The 18,962-nt window shown below is 40.1% G+C and overlaps 1 protein-coding gene across 2 annotated transcripts in view; it reads right to left on the bottom strand.

The window, feature by feature from the left end:
• Pdss1 (decaprenyl diphosphate synthase subunit 1) overlaps nt 1-18,962 on the bottom strand; it is a 37,901-nt gene that overhangs the window by 5,889 nt on the left and 13,050 nt on the right. The window contains exons 5-9 of one of the 2 annotated variants that reach the window (XM_050152615.1): nt 15,102-15,243; nt 13,503-13,614; nt 13,300-13,409; nt 6,420-6,500; nt 6,193-6,306 (exon numbers count right to left, since the gene is read on the bottom strand). In XM_050152615.1, the coding sequence (XP_050008572.1) occupies nt 6,193-6,306; nt 6,420-6,500; nt 13,300-13,409; nt 13,503-13,614; nt 15,102-15,243 (559 nt within the window). Of the gene's footprint in view, nt 1-6,192; nt 6,307-6,419; nt 6,501-13,299; nt 13,410-13,502; nt 13,615-15,101; nt 15,328-18,962 lie in introns of both variants that reach the window. The other variant, XM_050152616.1, reaches the window with a different exon arrangement.

Below are 18,962 nucleotides of genomic sequence, written 5' to 3'. Positions count from 1 at the left end.
ACCAGGTCAGTGTCCTGAATTATAAGATCAGAGGGTTTAGGGGGCAGGTCAGCATGTCAGAGCTTTGGTTTCATACCTAACACCACAAGAAACAAAATCTCACGGACTTGGAGACTTCATGGGGGAGGAAATTGTTTTTTTCTGCCTTTCTAGGTTCACTGTTTGGTCCAAGAACTAGCTCACTGTGGCATCAAATAGGAGAAAAGGGTGGACGTGCTGCAGGGTCTGATGGCTGGAGCGATCCCAACTCACAACAGGAGAGAAACCGACTCCTGCAAAGCCCACTCAGCCACGGTCTCCCCGCCTGTGTGTAGGTACACGATATGAATTTTTTAAAGGCCTTAACAAAAATGTCTTCTGTCCTTTTCATTTCTCAGCAGTTATTTAGGAGAACGGCTACCATCAAGCCAGGACAACACAAACATCACTTCTAGACCCAGGTTCCATGTCCAGGTTCTGCCAGCAACCACCCTAGCTTGAAATTTCTTAATTTTTAGCAGCCTGCAGTTCCATGTAATAAGAGGGAGGGTGTGCCTGACCCCAGACATTGATGCTTACAGCATTTTCCCCGGCACTGTGCCTGAAGGACAAAATAAGTTGTCCTGTAACAGTGACCATGGAATCTGCAGAAGAAAATAGGGCTTACAGAGAAGCTCTAACCAAACAATAAATGGTATTCTTTCCCGAGAATGGTATGTATTTGAAAACAAAGTTGTCAACATGTAAAGGCAGCTAAAATGCCTACAGAATTGAAGGAGCTAGCAACTTAAGTAAGAATTTGCATTAGTCTTTTAAGAATTTTATTTTTTAAATATTTTAAAAATTAGGTCTTTTAAGAATAAAAGCATATTAATGAAAACATATAAAGAAACAAATCAAGAAATCAAGTCAGATAATTCTGGTGGTTAAAAAGTCAAATCCTTAGGCATTTCTTTCAGTTTTTAAAGACTTCACCCCCACCTGGCTATTTCTAGGCTATATCCTAAAGCAGATGTGATGGTGTCTTAGGCATCTAGTAAATTACCCTGTTTTTGATACATGAGCTTTTCTTTTATTAGTATGAGTTATGTGTGATAAAATATGCTGATATGTAGTTTCTCTGGTGCTTTTACTGTCAAAACACCAAGAAAACAAAATTTTAAAGAAGAAAAAATTGCAGTGAACACCAACAACTACATTACTTCTTTGAAATAGCATGCAAATTTTAATATGCAAATATCAAACTTCAGGAAGCCTCCCCCCCCATCCCCCCACATGTGAGGGAGAAATGAGAAACAGGAAGATGGCTCTTGCCCCAGATTCAGTGAGAAAACAATTTTGATGACTGTGTCCTTTGCTTGCTCACGCTGTTTTACAGTAGGAAAGCACCTGTGCGTGAGTATGATGCTAACTCTGAAATCTGCTCATAAAGCTGCAAGGGGGATTGATCACTGCACTAGTATGAGTCGGCCCCAGACCTGGAGAATTGTGACACCAAAGAGTCACCACAATAGCATAAGCCTGAGCATCTGGTGCAGGGGCTGGTGATGGCGGTTGGAAATACGGCTGCAGCCTGACATTTAGGTCTAGTGACTTATCAAGGAAAGGAAAGCTTTTAAAAAGAACTTTTAAACTAATCTCACCCAAAAAGGAAAATACTTCTATTTTGTTTCTGAGTATTTCACAAGCATTTCTCATGTCATCGAAACATAATGTGACTATAGTAGACCTTTGCTTAAGTATAAATAGGAAGGAGCCATGCTACAACATGGAAACACCATACTAAATAAGCAAATACTTAAAAAGAAATGTCTATACCCTCTGCGTATATTGGAAGTCTATTGGTGGTTACTTGGGGCTAGAGTAAGGAAAATGGGGGAGTAGCTACTGATGGGTACAGTCTTAGGAGGCTGATGGTGCCTAGAAATCAGGTTCAGTTCCCTAGCATGAGAACTGTAACTCAATGAAATTGTTTTTGTTAAATTTTCTGTATTCAGGATTCCTTTATACAGCAAGCTTTCTCAGTGCATTAAATATGGAGTCTAAGAATCCACTAGCGCTACTTTGCTATTCCAGATGAAAAGAAACATGACTGTTTATTTACTAATGCTACAAGGTGGGCACTCCAGTTACTGCTCAGCTGCCTGTTCCCTTACAAAGTACTCAATGTTTTCCTTCTAAAATAAATAATTCACAGAGCGATGACTACAAAAAACAAGAAAGATAATGTGACGATTAAAAAAAAAAAATACATAGACGAAATAGAAAGCCAGACGGTTTTCTCCCATTGTTTTCCAACATGAGGTATCACTGTGTCTTACTCATGTTCCCATATTTGTGTGATTAAATATTATCTTTAGGGAAGGGAACCAGCAAATCTAAGCAAGGAAAAAAAAGGACAAAATTGCTAATCAATTCTTTACTTGTTGGGGCATCACAAACAGCAAAAATAACTGCCAGACATTACTATAACCATACTTCAGAAAATGCGCATTCAAACTTCCATGGAAATTCATATTATAAAGCCTGAAACAGCAAATCAGGTAGATGTTACTGTACAAGGATTCTAAGAAAAAAAAGGATGGAGACTTGTTTAGGATAAATGGATTTCTTATTTCGGTGTGTAATTCCATTCCAGACATCTGCCTCTGGCTCTGGTTTGTACTTGTGAATAAGGTCTTTGACAATGTTTTTGGATTTTTTTGTTTGTTTGACAGAATCTCAAGTGGCCCAGGATGGCCTTGAACTCACTATGTATTGAATTTCTGGTCTTTCTGCATCTACCTCCCAAGTGCTGGTGATGGAGCCCAGTGATTTGTGCATGCTAGGCAAATACTCAACTGAGCTCAAGTTTTTTCTCTTGAAGAAAACAAAATATTTATACAAGAATATACTTAATCACTGGACCTCTTCAGAAATCCTGAAACGTGTGTGTATGTATGTGTGTCACACACACGCACACCAAGAATCAAGCCCAGGGCCATACACATGCCAGACAATCTCTACCACTGAGCCACAGCCTCCTGAAACACCTTGACCATCAGGAACAAATGCCTGAACAATGGCCACCAGGAAATTCTTCTCAAAGGCATCAAAAATAGGAGAATCAGTTAACTTAGCCCAGCAAGTTCTAATATCAAGCAGCATTAAAAAGGATAAGGAAAGCCAGGTTTGGTGGGCATGGCTATTATACTATGACTTGGGAGGCTGAGGCAAGGAGACTGCCACCAGTTTGGAAAGGCCTAGAATCTCAGAGCAAGACCTTCAGTGTTATGCAGATGGATTAGTTCAAAGACAAATCTGTGGACAAGACACCAGCCCAAGGAAAGGTTTACAAATACCTCACAAGTACTCTAGTGAATGTGCTTGTGAATCACTAACAATAGTAGATACTTTGTGCAGTATATCTTCAGTGCTATGACATACCAGTTACCTGGTCTGTGGGTAGACCTACTGGGTACTATTATCCACACTGTTAGTTGCAGGAGCAATTCAAGTACAGTAAAATGAATGCCACTCTTAGAAGACTTGGGAAAGACGGCCTTCTGTGCCATCTACCAGATGTTCCATTTTGGCCAGACATGAGCATCATTTTCATTTATAGAACAAACAGTTATATACCACAAAGCAGAATTGTGAGATCAGGATCAATGTAAGAAAGCCTCCTTTATAAACTAAAATAAACACAGTTTTATTAAAGCAAGATACTGTATAATCCTGCATTATTTTCTGAAATTGATTTACCCAAGTTATTTTAAGCCCCATGAACTTTTGACAGATTTCTTGCTAAGAAACTCTTTTTAACAGTATAATCCATAAAAGATCCTAAACTCAGGGTTTTGAGAACAATTTATGAATACATGCTTGACTAAGTATAAATATATATTTGATTAACTTTTGGTCCATTTGCCAAAATGTGAAATGAGTCCTGTCCAGAGACTGTTCCTGCTCAGCTTCATCATGTGTTTCCTTCTGGAGGCTGCACTATGCCTTCTAACTCTTTTTCTCATTGCCTCACAGGCAAAACCAAGAAAAGTGCTGTTTGGTCAGAATAACTGGGTGACTTGTGACTCTGGGATTTTCCAGTAAGCGCACATAAAACCACAGTTTGGGTAACATTCTGTTCCTTTTCCTTGCTCCTACTTCAAGAACAATTAACCAACCAACCAACCAACCAAATATAAAGCCTCAGCAATTTCCCATCTGCTGTGTCTTATAGACAGGTCAATCGTAAGAGCTGTGCATTCCATTTCTTTTCTCATTTTGTCCCATTATCTATGAATGCATATCAGCTATTAATCCTTTGTGTAGAGGAAAGTAAACTGGATCCTTTAGAAATGATGTAATGAAACCATCAAAAGAAGCCAGTCTAGTCCATTTGTTTCACGGAGCTCATGAAAAACATTTATAATTGTTGAGGTTTCTAAAAGCAGAACAACCCAGAACTCTTCACAGACTAAGTCAGGGAAAGTTTACTCATGCACATTAGCCTGTGAGTGAGATGATGAAGGCCTGAAATTGTACAAGAAATGCTGGCCAATGACTAACTTTTCTATTGTCGGATATACCTTCATTTTATACTCACATGACTCAGGAATACTGTGTATGTGCAGGGGGTTATGGCCTAACATAAAATGTTCCTCACTAAAGCTTTAATGTACAAAAGATTTTCTTGAAATGTTTTTTCAACTTGGCATATATATTAATAATCTTCCTGAATATTGGGCTAGTGAGTTAATAAGTCTCCGTCTCATGGGAAAAGGGACCCACCATTCATAGCATGTATATATTTTGTTGTCGTTTTTTTAATATCTGAGTTTTGTTTTTTAAATATATGTAGCCTAGACTGTTCTCAAACTCATGATCCTCCTGCATCAACCTCTGGGTGTTGGGGTTACAGGTCTGTGCTATTATATCTGAACTGCACACCTTTCGCTTAACTTGGCCTCAAAATTGTGAGAAGATGGAGCGTGGTAATGACAGGAGTTTCTGAGTGTCCCATCGTCTCTGTTCAGTATTTATCCTTTAGTTGACTGAGAATGTCCATGGTCCCTAGGCCCCATCCAGGCATCAGCCTCCTCTAGGATCAATCACTATCACCCACAATAGCTCTGCTAAAAAAGAGGGTGAAAATCATCTCTTCCCTTTCTCGAATCAGAAGTTAATCATAAGGAAGGTCATTGGTTTTAATATCAAAATGGAGCTATTTTGTTCTAGAGATATTATTACTTACATGTTAAAGAATACAAACAAAATTTATGAGAAGAATGAGAAAAGTTTGTCGTCCCCACCTTGGTTTTTTGAGACAGGTCTTCTCTATAGCTTTGGAGGTGTCCTGAAACCTGTTCTGTAGACCAGGCTGGCCTCAAACTCACAGAGATCCACCTGCCTCTGCCTACCAAGTGTTGGGAATAAAGGAGTGTGCACCTCCCGAAAATTTTTAAAATTTTAGAGCAAAAAGGTAGTTGGTGATGATCACTTTATTACACTAATAAATAGCCGATTAAATACCACTCAGATGAATAATTTGTTTTAAACACACCCCATCACAGCTAATGGCCCATTTATTTCAAGTAGCATCTGGCATAGCCAAAAGCATATATATATGGCTAGGGTCCAGAAGATGCTGTGAAAATGGCTGCTTTGACAGTCATTGCAGCATCTTTGACACTTCCTAAGCATCTCATGTATATTTATGAACAACAGGATAGCAGCTTTACTTACTTCCTTGACAGTCTCTCAATCTGGAAAAGGAAGGAACTATGTGGTCCTAATGCATTGACTTCTTCACTTCTGAAGCAATGGCTGAGGCTCCAAGGCTTCTCTCAAGGTGCAAAAGTTCCATTAAATGCCTAGAACTTACGAATTTCTCACACTTAGACACCCTTGGCACTTCCTGTATCTTTAAGAGGCTTTGAGTCACACCTCTGTCAACCTTGTAACACCCAAAACATATTAAATCCCACTAGCCCTTTCTGATTTACAAGATAGTGAATATTACATCAACTAGCCCTTACAACAACTAAAAAGATTACAATCTGTGTTCACAGATAAGGTTTATGGAAGTACAATTACACCCTAACATCTCAGGAAACCAGGATAAAATCTGTGGTCCCTTATCTAAATGCCTCCAGCTGTTCTTTTTCTCACATCTCATCAGCTGTGCCTAAAGGCACGGCTCCTCAGCAGTATTTCAAAGAAAATACAACCTACCTGCTGGCAAGCAAACAAGACAGGGCCAGTGGCTAAGCCTAGCTTCAGGTCTGCGGAAGTTGGCTTGCCCATCTGGTCAGAGCAGGAGGTGAAGTCCAATACGTCATCTATGAGCTGGTGAAAGGAGAAATGAGTCACACCCACTGTCCTCCCTGCTTTAAGCTCTACACTGAGGGCAATGCTGGCTGTGCCTACCCTTCACCGTTCCCACAAACAGGAAGACTGACCTGAAAAGCTATTCCAACATTTTTCCCATACTGATAGGCAATCTCATGCACCACTGGATCGGGGCAGCCCAGGACAGAGACCTGAAATAAAAAACAGATTTTGGTAAGCTGGGGGCTGGAGAGATGGCTCAGAGGTTAAGAGCACGGACTGTTCTTCCAGAGGTCCTGAGTTCAATTCCCAGCAACCATGTGGTGGTTCACAGCCATCTGTAATGAGATCTGGTGCCCTCTTCTGGCCTACAGGCAGGATACTGTATACATAAATAAATAAATCTAAAAGAAAAAAAAAATTCTGGTAAGCTGTAGCATCCAGACACACGCAGCCGACCCTGAAGAAAGAGCCACTTACACATCCCTTAAGAAACAAGCCTATGTTACAGTCGGGATGCTGGCACCTAAGGGAGACCAAATACATTAAAAAGTGGTGTTTTCTTTTTATACAGTTTTGAGAATAGAGTCCAGGGCCTCATGCAAACTAGGCAAGCACGCTACCATCCAGGCACAACCCTAGCCCATTTTCTTCCACTTATTTTAATATTTGTGAGTGTGCGTGATGTGTGTGTGTAGAGTGTGGGTGCCACTCTGGTGTCTCTTCTCCAGCTTTAAATGGAGTCAGGGACTGGATTTGTGTTGGCTGGCTTCCTTCCTCCTCCAGTTCTTTCAAACAAGATACAGTCTTCCAAAGAACCATAAACAAAATTTCTAATAAGCTAAGCCAATCTTTCTGGTACACAACAAGGTCCCATTGTGTAAAATGCTGGCTCCCAGCAATCAGTGCAATTGTTGGCTTTAATGACCTCTGAGAAGTCACCCTCATTTCAGGGGTAGAATCTCATCTATACAACATTGTCAAGCACCTCTTCATCAGTGGGTCAGTTTTGGTGATCACACTTTTTCTCGTGATCCTTCTACCTCCACCTCCTTCAGCAAATAAAACTGGTATATGTCACCACAACCAGCTACCCTTCTTCTCAATGCAGCTGTTTTCTGCTGTCTGTTAACAGCCTCACTCTCAGTCTTCATTATGAGAAGGACCCTCCCTGGATCTACTGTTTCTATCGCTCTCTCATCAGAAGTAATTTAACTGTACTAGAACTGTTTGATTATATCCCCCACCCTTCCAAAAAGGAGAGAAATAGTACTTCTAAAGCCTCAAACAGAATCTGGTTAGTGCTGAGCATGCTAATCTACACGACTTCCTGCTGCACTGTTGAGCATGCTAAGCAGGCTCAGCCACATTTTCAGAAACCAAGGACGGGGAAAGAATAAGAGGGGAACTGGGGAGACATTCTGCTCAGTTTGAAAGGAAAGTCTATGCTGAAGCTCAGCAAGGAAGCCAGATGAAATAGGTCACTGGTGATAAATAACCACCCTGCCTACTTCTTTGGTTCTCTATTGGAGACTACATCCCTCCTACACATCAGCATGGGAAGGTGGGACAAGCTCTCCAGAAGCCTGCAAGGCTGGAGTATGCCTCTAACAACTACTAGTGACTTTATCTGCTGCCTGATCCTTCTGTTCCTCACCTGTAAAGTGTACAAATTAAACTCTTACCTCTTTAGAATGGAGAAATTTGCCATTAATGACTCTCCTTCAGTGCTGTGGATACAGCTCAGTAGTAAAGCATTTACCCAGCATATTGGTTTGGGCTCTGCACAATAGGCAGAATAAAAGAAGAGGAGAAAGAAAGAAAATGACCCTCTTGTTTAGCTGGACATGGAGGTGAGGCAGGAAGATTGCAAAATTGAGGCTAGCCTAGGCTACACAGTTGAGTCAGAAAACAAAATACCCCCCTTCTCTTCTCTGCATCCATAGGATGCAGGCAGGAGGATCTGCTAGCTATAATTTTTGTTGTTTTCCCTTTTGGTGCTGAGGATCAAGTCCATGGCTTTGCAGTGCTCTAGCACTCTGCCCACCTCAGCCCTGGCAATACCTTCTGATGACTTGATAGAGTATGCAGCTGTAGTGCTGGCAGAGCAGGATTCAAGACACACCAGAAAGGCCAGACAGACACCTGAGTGAATAATAAAGTCTTAAGTGTTTTCAAAGGCAAAGACCTATAATCCATGGCCTCTGAGGAAGGGCTCTTTTCAACTATTATGTGAGCCACATGGAGGTCAACTTAGAAAAGAAGTCAAGATATGCACCAAGCTGGGTCAGAGTGAGAGAAAGACAATGTTCAGATAGCTGGATATGCTAAACTCAGAACAAAATGATCCCACCCCCCAAGCAGAAAGAACTAATGAAGCAATCTACAGTAGTGAGATTAATGCTATCTTCTCAACATAAAGTCAGATACCCAGAAACAGAAAGTTCCTTCAAGAAAATTAAAATAAATGGAAAATGACTTTTTAAAGTCAATGAATTATCACTTGTGTGTGGTACACGGAACTAGCATTAGAACTTAGGTTTCACAATAGCTCATAAATACTTTTGTGGCTAATGATGATAAAATCTAACCAATTCTGGGTATTCACCATGCACTATCCTAAAATTTCTTATTTACTTACTTATGAGCTTCGAGGACTGAGGTGTTGAATATTCCAGGCGTTATATAGCTAAGACATGCAGAAATCAGAACCTAAATCCAAATGCCTGGCTCTAAAGAGTGTTCTCTTAGTCAGCTTTGCTGCCTCTAATGACACAACTGAAGCCGGAAGGGATCAACAAAGTCGCCCAGGCCTGCTAGCACAAGCTGAGCTCTGTCTGTACTGTGTCCCTTCCTGGCTTATATATACTAACCCAGCAATGGACTCCTTATTGACTTAGAGTCAAAATTTTTCTTCAGCTTGAAGACCACTGTAAAGAGTGCTGGTTCTCCTACCTAGGTTAAGGGACAGAAAACAACTGTCACAAGTATAAAATCAGATACAATATGGCACAATGAACAAAATGGCAAGAAGGCAAGCTGTATGACAGTGCTTGTATTCAGCACCAGAGAGATTCCCCACATCTTCCTGGAGGTGGGTGGAGTATGAAAGATGATCAGCCCAAAGAAAGAGGAGCTCAACTGTTTTACCTGAAGTAGATGCCACTTGAGGACCATCTATAACACCATTCCCACAAACTTCATCTCAGAAAGACTGAGAAGCACTGTTTGAACTGGAGGGGGCAAAGTTTGAGAAGAATCTCTTATCTTTGGAATGTATACTCACACCACTGTAAGATTAGAGATATTTTCTGATGGGTAAATAGTATGTATTATCATCTTATTTGTTTAAAATAGTGTAGACACTGTGGTGGCATACATCTTTCATCCAGCACTTAGGAGGCAGAAGTAGGGGTATTTCTAACAGAGAGTTCTAACATAGAGTTCCAGATCAGCCAGGACTATGTAGTGAAACCCTTGTCTCAAAACAAAACAAACAAACAAAAAGGGGTAGAAGGGCTGGAGAAGACTGCTCTGTAGTCAAGAGCACTGGCTGCTCGTCCAGAGGACCTAGGTTCAATTCCAACATCCACATATTGTTCACAACCATCTACAACTCTAGTCTCAAGGTATCTAACACCCTGTTCTGAACTCAGTGGGCACTACAAACACACAATGCACATTCACACAAGCAGGCAAAACACCCATACACATGAAAACAATAAAAACATTATAAAATACTGTAGAGACTTTAAGTCTGTACCATTATAGATAAATATGCTAAACAGGTAGAGAGAAAATAGATGCAACATAGGCTGTATCACAAAGATCTAGAGGCGACACTATGCATCAGGAATCTCAGTAATCCAGGCTGAAGCAGGAAGACCATGGGTTACAGGCCAGTTTAGAATTCAGGGCAAGATTTTACCTCAAACAAAACATAACAAGCCTCCTGCAAATACACAGTATAAATATATAAAATACATTGACAATTAAAAACAAATAGATATGAAAACAGACCTTAATTATAAATACTCTTGCCCCACAACCTGGCAACCTGGGTTTGATCTCTAGAAGCCAAATAAAAGCTTCCACAAACCATGTGCTGTGCCATTCAGGTACCTCTCCAAATATTTATATAATAAAAAAAAAATCAACATAAAATAAAAAGTCAAATAGTCCTCAATGATCTGAACATTATTTAGATTTACTCAAATGGCTGACAGTAACGCACATGCATTATGCAAGGAGATCTGGTGGTATTTAACAAAATTATACATATACTGCCTCGAAATTTACACCAACACACACACACACACACACACACACAGTAGCTTATGACTCTCTAGAAACCTAAATGTCTGTATACAGGAGACTGACTGAGCAAGTGATTTTAATATCATTCAAAGCCTCAAAGCAGTTTCTCTAGCCAGCCCCTCTCTGGATTTTAGTATTTCTTTTGGTCAAAACATAACAGGTAAGGGGTGGGGAGGCAGTAAGGGGAAAATGGTGTCTTTAGTAGACCAAATAAAATTCTGATAAGCTTCCTTTAAATTCTCACAGCATTATAGACTCCCAAGACTTCTGTAATGATCTTCATCTCCAATGTTTTGTTTGCTTGTTTGTTTTTACAGTCCAACCACAGTTTCCCCTCCCTACTCTATCCCCACACACTCCTTCTTCCCATGGATACTACGGACAGAACTCCCATGGCTATCAACTTGTCATAGCACATCAAGCTGCAGCAAGACTAGGGCATCATCTCCAAATTCTTATCTCCCCTTTGGCACATCTAATTTCCTGTGCATGAATGTCTTTGCTCAGATGTCTACATCTTAAATACCAAGAACACATAAAAATAGTCATTTTAAATACTTAACAACCTCTCGGATATTTCCACCCTTGGACACCCAGAGTGCCTGCTCTAGGCTTTTATTGTTATTCTAATAGGCATCAAGGACACGGCGAGCAAGCCTCCTTGTGGCTGGCACAAACACTTTTATTTTTTGGTTACTTCCCTTTCTTCCTGGTCCTATGTAGAGATGCTCCTTCATGCCCAGAGAATACTCATTTAGTGTTTTAGAAGTAACAGCATCTCCACCTACTGCTAGTAGTTCGAAACTGCAGTGGTAAACCTATGAAATTATCAATGAACTTCTCAACACATGAGCTCCCGAGGAGGTACTGTTCCATTTTCTTTTCTTTTTTTAGTTTCTTTTTTTCTTTTTTTTGATTTTCAAGACAGGGTTTCTCCGTAGCTTTTGGTTCCTGTCCTGGTACTAGCTCTTGTAGACCAGGCTCTTGTAGATCCACGAGTGCTGGGATTAAAGGCGTGTGGCACCACCACCCGGCTCTTTTTTTAGTTTCTTACTATTCGTCATGTCTCAGGCAGTTCATATATCCAGAATGTGCTAAAGCTAGACTACAGAAGATTTCTAGTGGTTAGATAAAAGCCTAGCATCTTTCAGGAACTTGTGAAAAAGGTTTTCCTTCCCCTGCCTCTGGCAGAAGAGACATAAGCCTCTGCTAACATACCCTGTGGTTGCATATCAAAGTCCTTGCTGGCCTCCGGGTTCCGACAACCCTGCTCACAAGGGCCTGTTATACATTTAAAAGTCCAAGTTACTTTTTTTCTCTCTGGTTTGGTCTCTTCCAAATGCTCTGTATATTTTCTGGCCCATAAGTGTTTGTTTCATTAACTGAATTCCCCCCCAGGTTTGGAGGCAGGGTCTTTCTGTGTAACATCACTGGCTGTTCCAGAACTCATTCTGTAGACCAGGCTAGCTTTGAACTCATGGAGATCTGCCTGCCTCTGCTTCCCGAGTGCTGGGATTAAAGGCGTGAGTCACCATACCCAGTGTGTATATGTTCCTTGTAGCATGGCAAAATAGAGGCATTATCATCAAGGGACTAGAAAAAGGTTCCCTTTTAGTATAATTTGCTAAGAACATTCAGATGGTTTACATTTGACCTTGTCTCTCTCACTGTCTTGATTGTACAGGACTATTAGACAGGACCACTACTGCTTGCTCAGATTTCTCCACTAAACCTGATAGTCTGAGACATGCTTAGATAATGTGTTGTTTTGAGACAGATGTCATCTACAGCCCAGGGTGGCCTTAAACTCACTATGTAGCTCTGATGGCCTTGAGTACACAATCTTCCTGTTTCTGGTAGGGTATAGGCATACGCCAACATGGCTTCTCATAGGATAGTTTACGGAGAGACTGTTCTGTATGTGTGAATTAACAATGATTATCACACATTTTAATACACAGATCAAAGACACTCATTTAAACATTTAGATAAAGCTTAGAGGCAGAGAGCACAATACAAAGAGGAGGTGAGGAAGACCAGGGAGACTACGAGAGGAAGATGTTATTACTCAATTTATACTCTGAAAGTTATAGCTTTTGTATAGGAGACATAATTGGTTAGGTCTACTATGCATATATTAACAAGTATATAGAATACTAGTGGAATCTAACAGTTAAAACAATTGTCTCCTAGGTAAATATATATGTGATAATTTATTCTTAAGAGTAACATGTCAGAAACAATGTGTGAGAACAACTATGACAGAGAGCCGCTCAGAATGACACACTGTTCCGACTGGGAAATATACTACATGCTTCAGTATGGACACACAGGTGCCACAGCCAGAATACAGCCCCTGGAAACACTTCTCTCCTCTCCTGGGTTCCAGGGATCTAACCTCAGGCATGTGTGGCAAGGGTTTCCCTGCTGAGCTATCTTGCCAGTCTAGACTGGCAGGAATTTTCATTGATTCTTGGGGGAGGAAAGATGAAAGAAAAGTTCATTATTTCCATACCAAAAGAAGACAACAAAAATGAAAACACATCAGAAGTTGTCTGGGATGCAATCTTTTCTCTGACTTTTTGAGACTTTAGGATGCTATTTTAAGATTCTCTAATTAGATGTCTAGGAGATTAACTACCAAACAATCAGTGTGGGCTTTTTTCAACTTGAAAAAAGACAGAACGTACATACTGCTTTACAACTGTTGGCTATGAGACTGGCCGTCTTCTTGAAGGTCTTTTCAAGGTAGTGGGCAAACCTTTCATTCTCATTTTCTTTCGACCCTAGCTGAAGAAATTCACCTATGAAGAAGGAGAATGGTTACTTGAGATATGCTTTTTACTGCCTGGCTAAACCCAGGATTGAAAAAAACAGAAAAGTCAGAATCAACTTACCACGCACCAAATCTTCAATAACTTGGGTTAAAATAGATATAACAGCTGTGTTTCCAATTCGTGCCAGAGCTATGGAAGCTGCAGAAAGAATTAAATCTCCGGCAAGAACAGCCTGGAAAAAGGAGAAAAAAAAACTTTACAGATAAAAAGTTCACAACTATGTCAGTAGTTAAGCACCTGCCTAGCCTGCCCAGGTTTGATCCCCAGGATATTAATGTGCCCAGAACAAGTTATCAGTTATATATATGCAGCCGATTGTATGGTATAGCCAAGTGCACCGTCTACACATGCACATTACTTTGCATATTTGAAGATATGCATCAGTGCTACTCCTGCTACACAGAAATGTTAGAGTTCACAGAAATTTTCACTTAGAAAATTTAATTTTTTTAAAAAGTTAACAAGTTGTCTTCCAACTTGTTATGCAGCCAAAGTGAACTTTGAACTTCAGGTTTTTCTGCCTCCATTTCCTGAGTGCTGGGCACACCCCATTCACGAGACATTAGGGGTGAATTCAGGGCTTCTTTATATGCTAAGCATGTGTTCTACCAACAGAGCTACATCCCTGCCCAAAACAATCATTTTAGTATTTATCTGTTCACTATTATCTGGAATAGCGCTATTTAATATAAGCTTACTAATTATCATTTTATACAACTCGTTCCTATTAAAGCACAGCCAGCACAGGAGGGAACCGATGCTCTAAGTAGGTGAAGAACAATGAAGAGGGGTGAGATGGCCAAAGGAGGCACAGGTGCGGTGAATGTGTGCTGATCACAGACGACCTGCACATCCTCCTTTTCATTTGTTCAATTGATTCTCTAACCCGTAATTTATAAATCCTCAACTCCAAGTCCCTATTTTACATGTTCCCTTAAAGCAACGCTAATGAGAAATATGCTTAAAAATAAATATATGGGGGCTGGAGAGATGGCTCAGAATTTAAGAGAACTGGCTGATCTTTCAGAGGACCCACGGTTTATTCCCAATACCCACATGGTGGTTTCTAAAATGTGTTAACCCGCTACCAAGGGATCCAATGCCCTCTTCCGACCTCCTTGTACACCAGGCACACAAGTGGTGTACAAATATACATGCAGGCAAAACATGATATATATTTAATATATCAAACATAAAAATTTCATATATGTGTGTATGTGTAAACCAAATCTTATTACAACCTCTTTTAAAAAGGTAAATTTTGATAGTAGAACACTATTTCTGAGATTTTTCTTTTTTGTAGCTTTTATTTGATTTAATATTATTGAACATGCAGCAAATAACACATGCTTATGGGTTCAAATAAATGTAGGCAATCTGAGTAAAACAGAAAAATGTAGGATTCCCCAAGAAATACCATGAAGATGCCTTTCCTTATAACTAGAAGAAATTCTAATGAAACACACAGTTAAGAAGGAGAAACACCGAGTTTGTTTTTTGCTGTCAAGCACTGTTACAGAGACAACACATACACTTATTTGAAACTCCAAAGACCACGTTCAAACAAGAGTGTTTTATAAATCTGAAATGCAAATGCAATCCCATAACATGTAATTTGGTAAGAAATTATTTCCAAAGCAACAATAAAAACCATCATACCTTTTGTTCACCCCAGATTTTATTAACTGTATGTTTTCCTCTTCGAGAACTTGCGTCGTCAATAACGTCATCGTGAACCAGACTAGCAGTGTGGATCATTTCTGCAACTAAGGCTATGGCGCGCTGGTTGGCTTGCACATCTCTAGTTAACAGAAAGCAATGCTTTTTTAACAGACGCCTCCTAGAACCTTCTCAGCAATCATCTTGTGAGAAGTGGATATCGGATCTAGGATAAAGAATTTTATTTCTCTAAGAGAAACTGCATAAAAATATTGGCTGTCCTATAGAACCATTTCTATTATTTGGAGAACATCCTAATGATCTAGAGACTCAGATCATATATAATGTTATATATAACATTAGAATTTTCACTTTTAAAAATGGTAAACATCTTAAAAGCCTGGCCACTGGGTGGAAGAAAATCACCTTTCTGTCCACAAGAAGAGGTCTTGGTCAGATGTCCAAATTACAGTTTACAATTTTAGGACTGGGACCATTGAGTGGACCAGGAGCTAAGCCTGACAACTGAGTTCAATCCACAGACTCCCACAGTGGAAGGCAACTGACTCCTGCAATGGACTCCCACACGCCTACCTTAGGATGCATGTGCCCATACACATAACGCACGCACACACACACACACACTAAAAATATTTTACAAAATGTGGTTTGTATGGTATGAAGGTTTTTGTTTGTTTTTAATGTATAGTGTTTTGCTTGCATGTATGCTTGTGCACCACACACGTGTCAGCCCAAGGTCAGAAGAGGATGTCCGATCCCCTGACACTAGAATTACTGGTATCATAAGCTGCCATGTTAAATGCTGGGAACTGAACCCAGGTCCTCTACAAGAACAAGAAGTGCTCAAACCACTAAGTTGTATCTTCTGCCTCAGTATGAAATGTCTTAAAGAACCAAGTATCAAGAGTTTGACGGGCACATGGCCACACACACACAATTATCAAAATATATCTTAAAGAACCAAATGCCACTATGCACAAAGCGATCTTAAATGAGTATGATATGACCAATAACTTCTTTTTAACTCATATTTAACTTCATAAGAAATCTGAATTCATTTCTCCTCATAAATTACAGGATAAGAACTCTCAAGACGACACAGCGATGTGAATTTAACAGAGAAAAGAAATGCTCTAATTTCTTTTTTTCCTGAACAGGGACTATGTCAAGTCCTGGGCTTAAGCAATCTTCTCCCCTCTCCCCAAGAAGCTGTGACTGCAGCAGCGCACCACTGACTTCTGGCTTCTTCTGAAGCACAGTTGTTTAACACCATGTACAGGGACTGTAAAAAACTGAATTTCAATAAAATCAAACTGGAGAAATACAGTGTACATAACATCTGATTCATGATTCATGTACTAAGCAAATGTCTATCATAGGGTTGTATTTTCTGAAGGGAGGACAGGGAGAGGCACAACAAATGGCCTTTCCTTTAAAGATCTCATCTGAACATCTGCATAAGTAGTGCTCCTTCCAATTCCTTAGGCTCAGCAGAAAGTCCTGACAAACAGACTCATGAAAATGATGCAGGCACTCATGATACATAGCAGCCAGCATGCGGGCATCTTCTGACCTTATTTAAAAAGGACTTTAAAATGGGATGATGTGCTGCTTTGTCTCGCCCAAAGCTTTAGAACCCAAGCTCAGCCTCTTAACTGCTTCCACCCCAATATTAACTATAAGATGCTGCTTGTTATATATTAAATATAATCATATACTACTGTATAAATTATTAATTGCTTTTATAAATAATAACTTATCTAATATTAAGTGCTATATATTAAATTTCACAATTTAAAGCATAGGAGCTCCAGGTATTTCTAGATCACAGGAGACACTTTCAAGTAGGAAAAGTCAAGAAAAAGCCATAGCAGGTACAGTCAGATCATCACATAGAGCCAGCCAGCGGGGCTGCGGACAGCATGGCTCCAGGGAAATAGGGCTCTCGACACGTGAGAGGCCTTGGGTTTGATCTCCAACACCAACACAAGACACTGCACTGGTGAAAGAGAAAAGTCAATGTGCAGGTGATTGTGCTGAATGTATCAGTTTTGGAAGCAGACATTATCTAGGTAAATTTACTTGGCTCTATTTTCTTTGAATTAATGCATAGAAAAATATATGTTTTAAAATATAAACATTTTTCTAAAATATTATCTCAACTGGATTTCAGTCTAACAAAATACATACTTTTTACTAATTAGTGGTAGAATTTATTTCTAAAAAATCGAGTTTTGCCATGTATTCCCAAGTTGGGCACCATTTCCACTATGAGAAGCTATGTCAACAAATAGGGCTCCTACCGGAAGGATGAAAGAGTGAGCACTCAACAAGAAGCCAGCATTATCATAATTTTATCCTTTTCCCTATACAATTACATTTTTATGGTTTCTAGCTTATATCTGGAAATTATGGCCACTGCTTACCCTGAGTGAAGCATGATGGTGGGACCGCTGACAGTAATTTATAGACTACCAAAAAAGTTAACACTGTCTTTAAGGGGACAGCTGCAGAGCCAAGCTGAGTCATGCCTCGCGAAAGCCGATGCTGTTCCTCTTTCCTGCTGGGAAACAGTTGTCACACCTTCCCAGTAACTGGAAGAGGTGGCAGATAACACAGCATGAGAAACAGGCTTCTTGTCTTGAAACCTGGCTGCACCCTCTATATGCAATGACTCAGTAAACCCTTCAGAACCCTTTCTCCTCTTCATTAAGTTATTGAGGAAGATGAAACAAAGCAAGATTCTCTTTAAAAAGAAAACTGTCTTCAATATAAGAGTATAGGAAGGGCTGGAGAGGTGGCTTAACGATTAAGAACACTGGCTGTTCTTCCAAAGGTCATGCATTTAATTCCCAGCAACCACATGGTAGCTTACAACCATCTCTAATTAGATCTGATGCCCTCTTCTGGCCTGCAGGTGTATATGCAGGCAGAACACTATACATATAAGTAAATAAATCTTTAAAAAAATTGTTTAACAAAAGGAGGTTATAGGAAGAATGCCTTCAAACTTGACCTTCTGATCCATCATCTTATGTCAAAGAACATGAGTCCATTGGTACAATAGTAGCAAATATGTTATGTAGAATAACCAACTGATTTCTGAGTGGATCTGAAGGCCAGGAGGGAATTCATATCTGGTAAAAAAGACTGTGGTTGGGGAGATCATAGGTACCACTGGGGAAAACTACTGCTGTTGCTTTGCTAAATGGACATGATAGGTTTGTCAAATTCCCTTCCCAGTAACCACTATGCCTACTGAATAGCACTACTGCCAGCTTCAGTTGAAAAAGCTGCTTTCTGCTGTGAGCAGTTGAATGTCACAGTGATGAGAACAATGGCTGGGGAAAGCTCTGCCATGAGTGGGGCATCTACATCACACCCCTAAGCCTCAGGGAACATCACTCGAGGAAGGGGTAGAAAGAACATAGAGTGAAAAGGAGAGGGACAGTGTGGGAATGCTAATTTCTTTGTGAATATTGTACTCTTGAATTTACAACAACTGTGATTACCTGCACAAGAATGAACTCTCTCAACACCCTGTCATGGAGGCAAAAGATGGGATGAGGCCCCACCCCTCCTCGAGGATGTATGTCAGTTAATGGTTGCGTGGGGAGGGAGAGTTATCTTCTTCAGTGGTGTAGCTGTTGAATACTCACGCTCCTGTAAACAACCCTAACGGCAATTGCTGGGCAATCAAAGGCAAAGACAGGAACATGAAAGCAGGGAAGCTAAGAAGGAGAGCTAGTGGGGGACATGGGAAGGTAAGGGGGGAGCTGCGAATTTGATCAATATGTATTAATACTGATCATAAATAATAATAATATTAAATAATAAACC

The sequence above is a fragment of the Alexandromys fortis genome, unplaced genomic scaffold (genome assembly GCF_014885135.2).
Source record: "Alexandromys fortis isolate MF-2015 unplaced genomic scaffold, M_Fortis_MF-2015_v1.1 scaffold_54, whole genome shotgun sequence".
NCBI lineage: Eukaryota > Metazoa > Chordata > Mammalia > Rodentia > Cricetidae > Alexandromys > Alexandromys fortis.
Note: the sequence above shows the minus strand (reverse complement) of the source record. Positions and strands in the feature narration are given on the sequence as shown.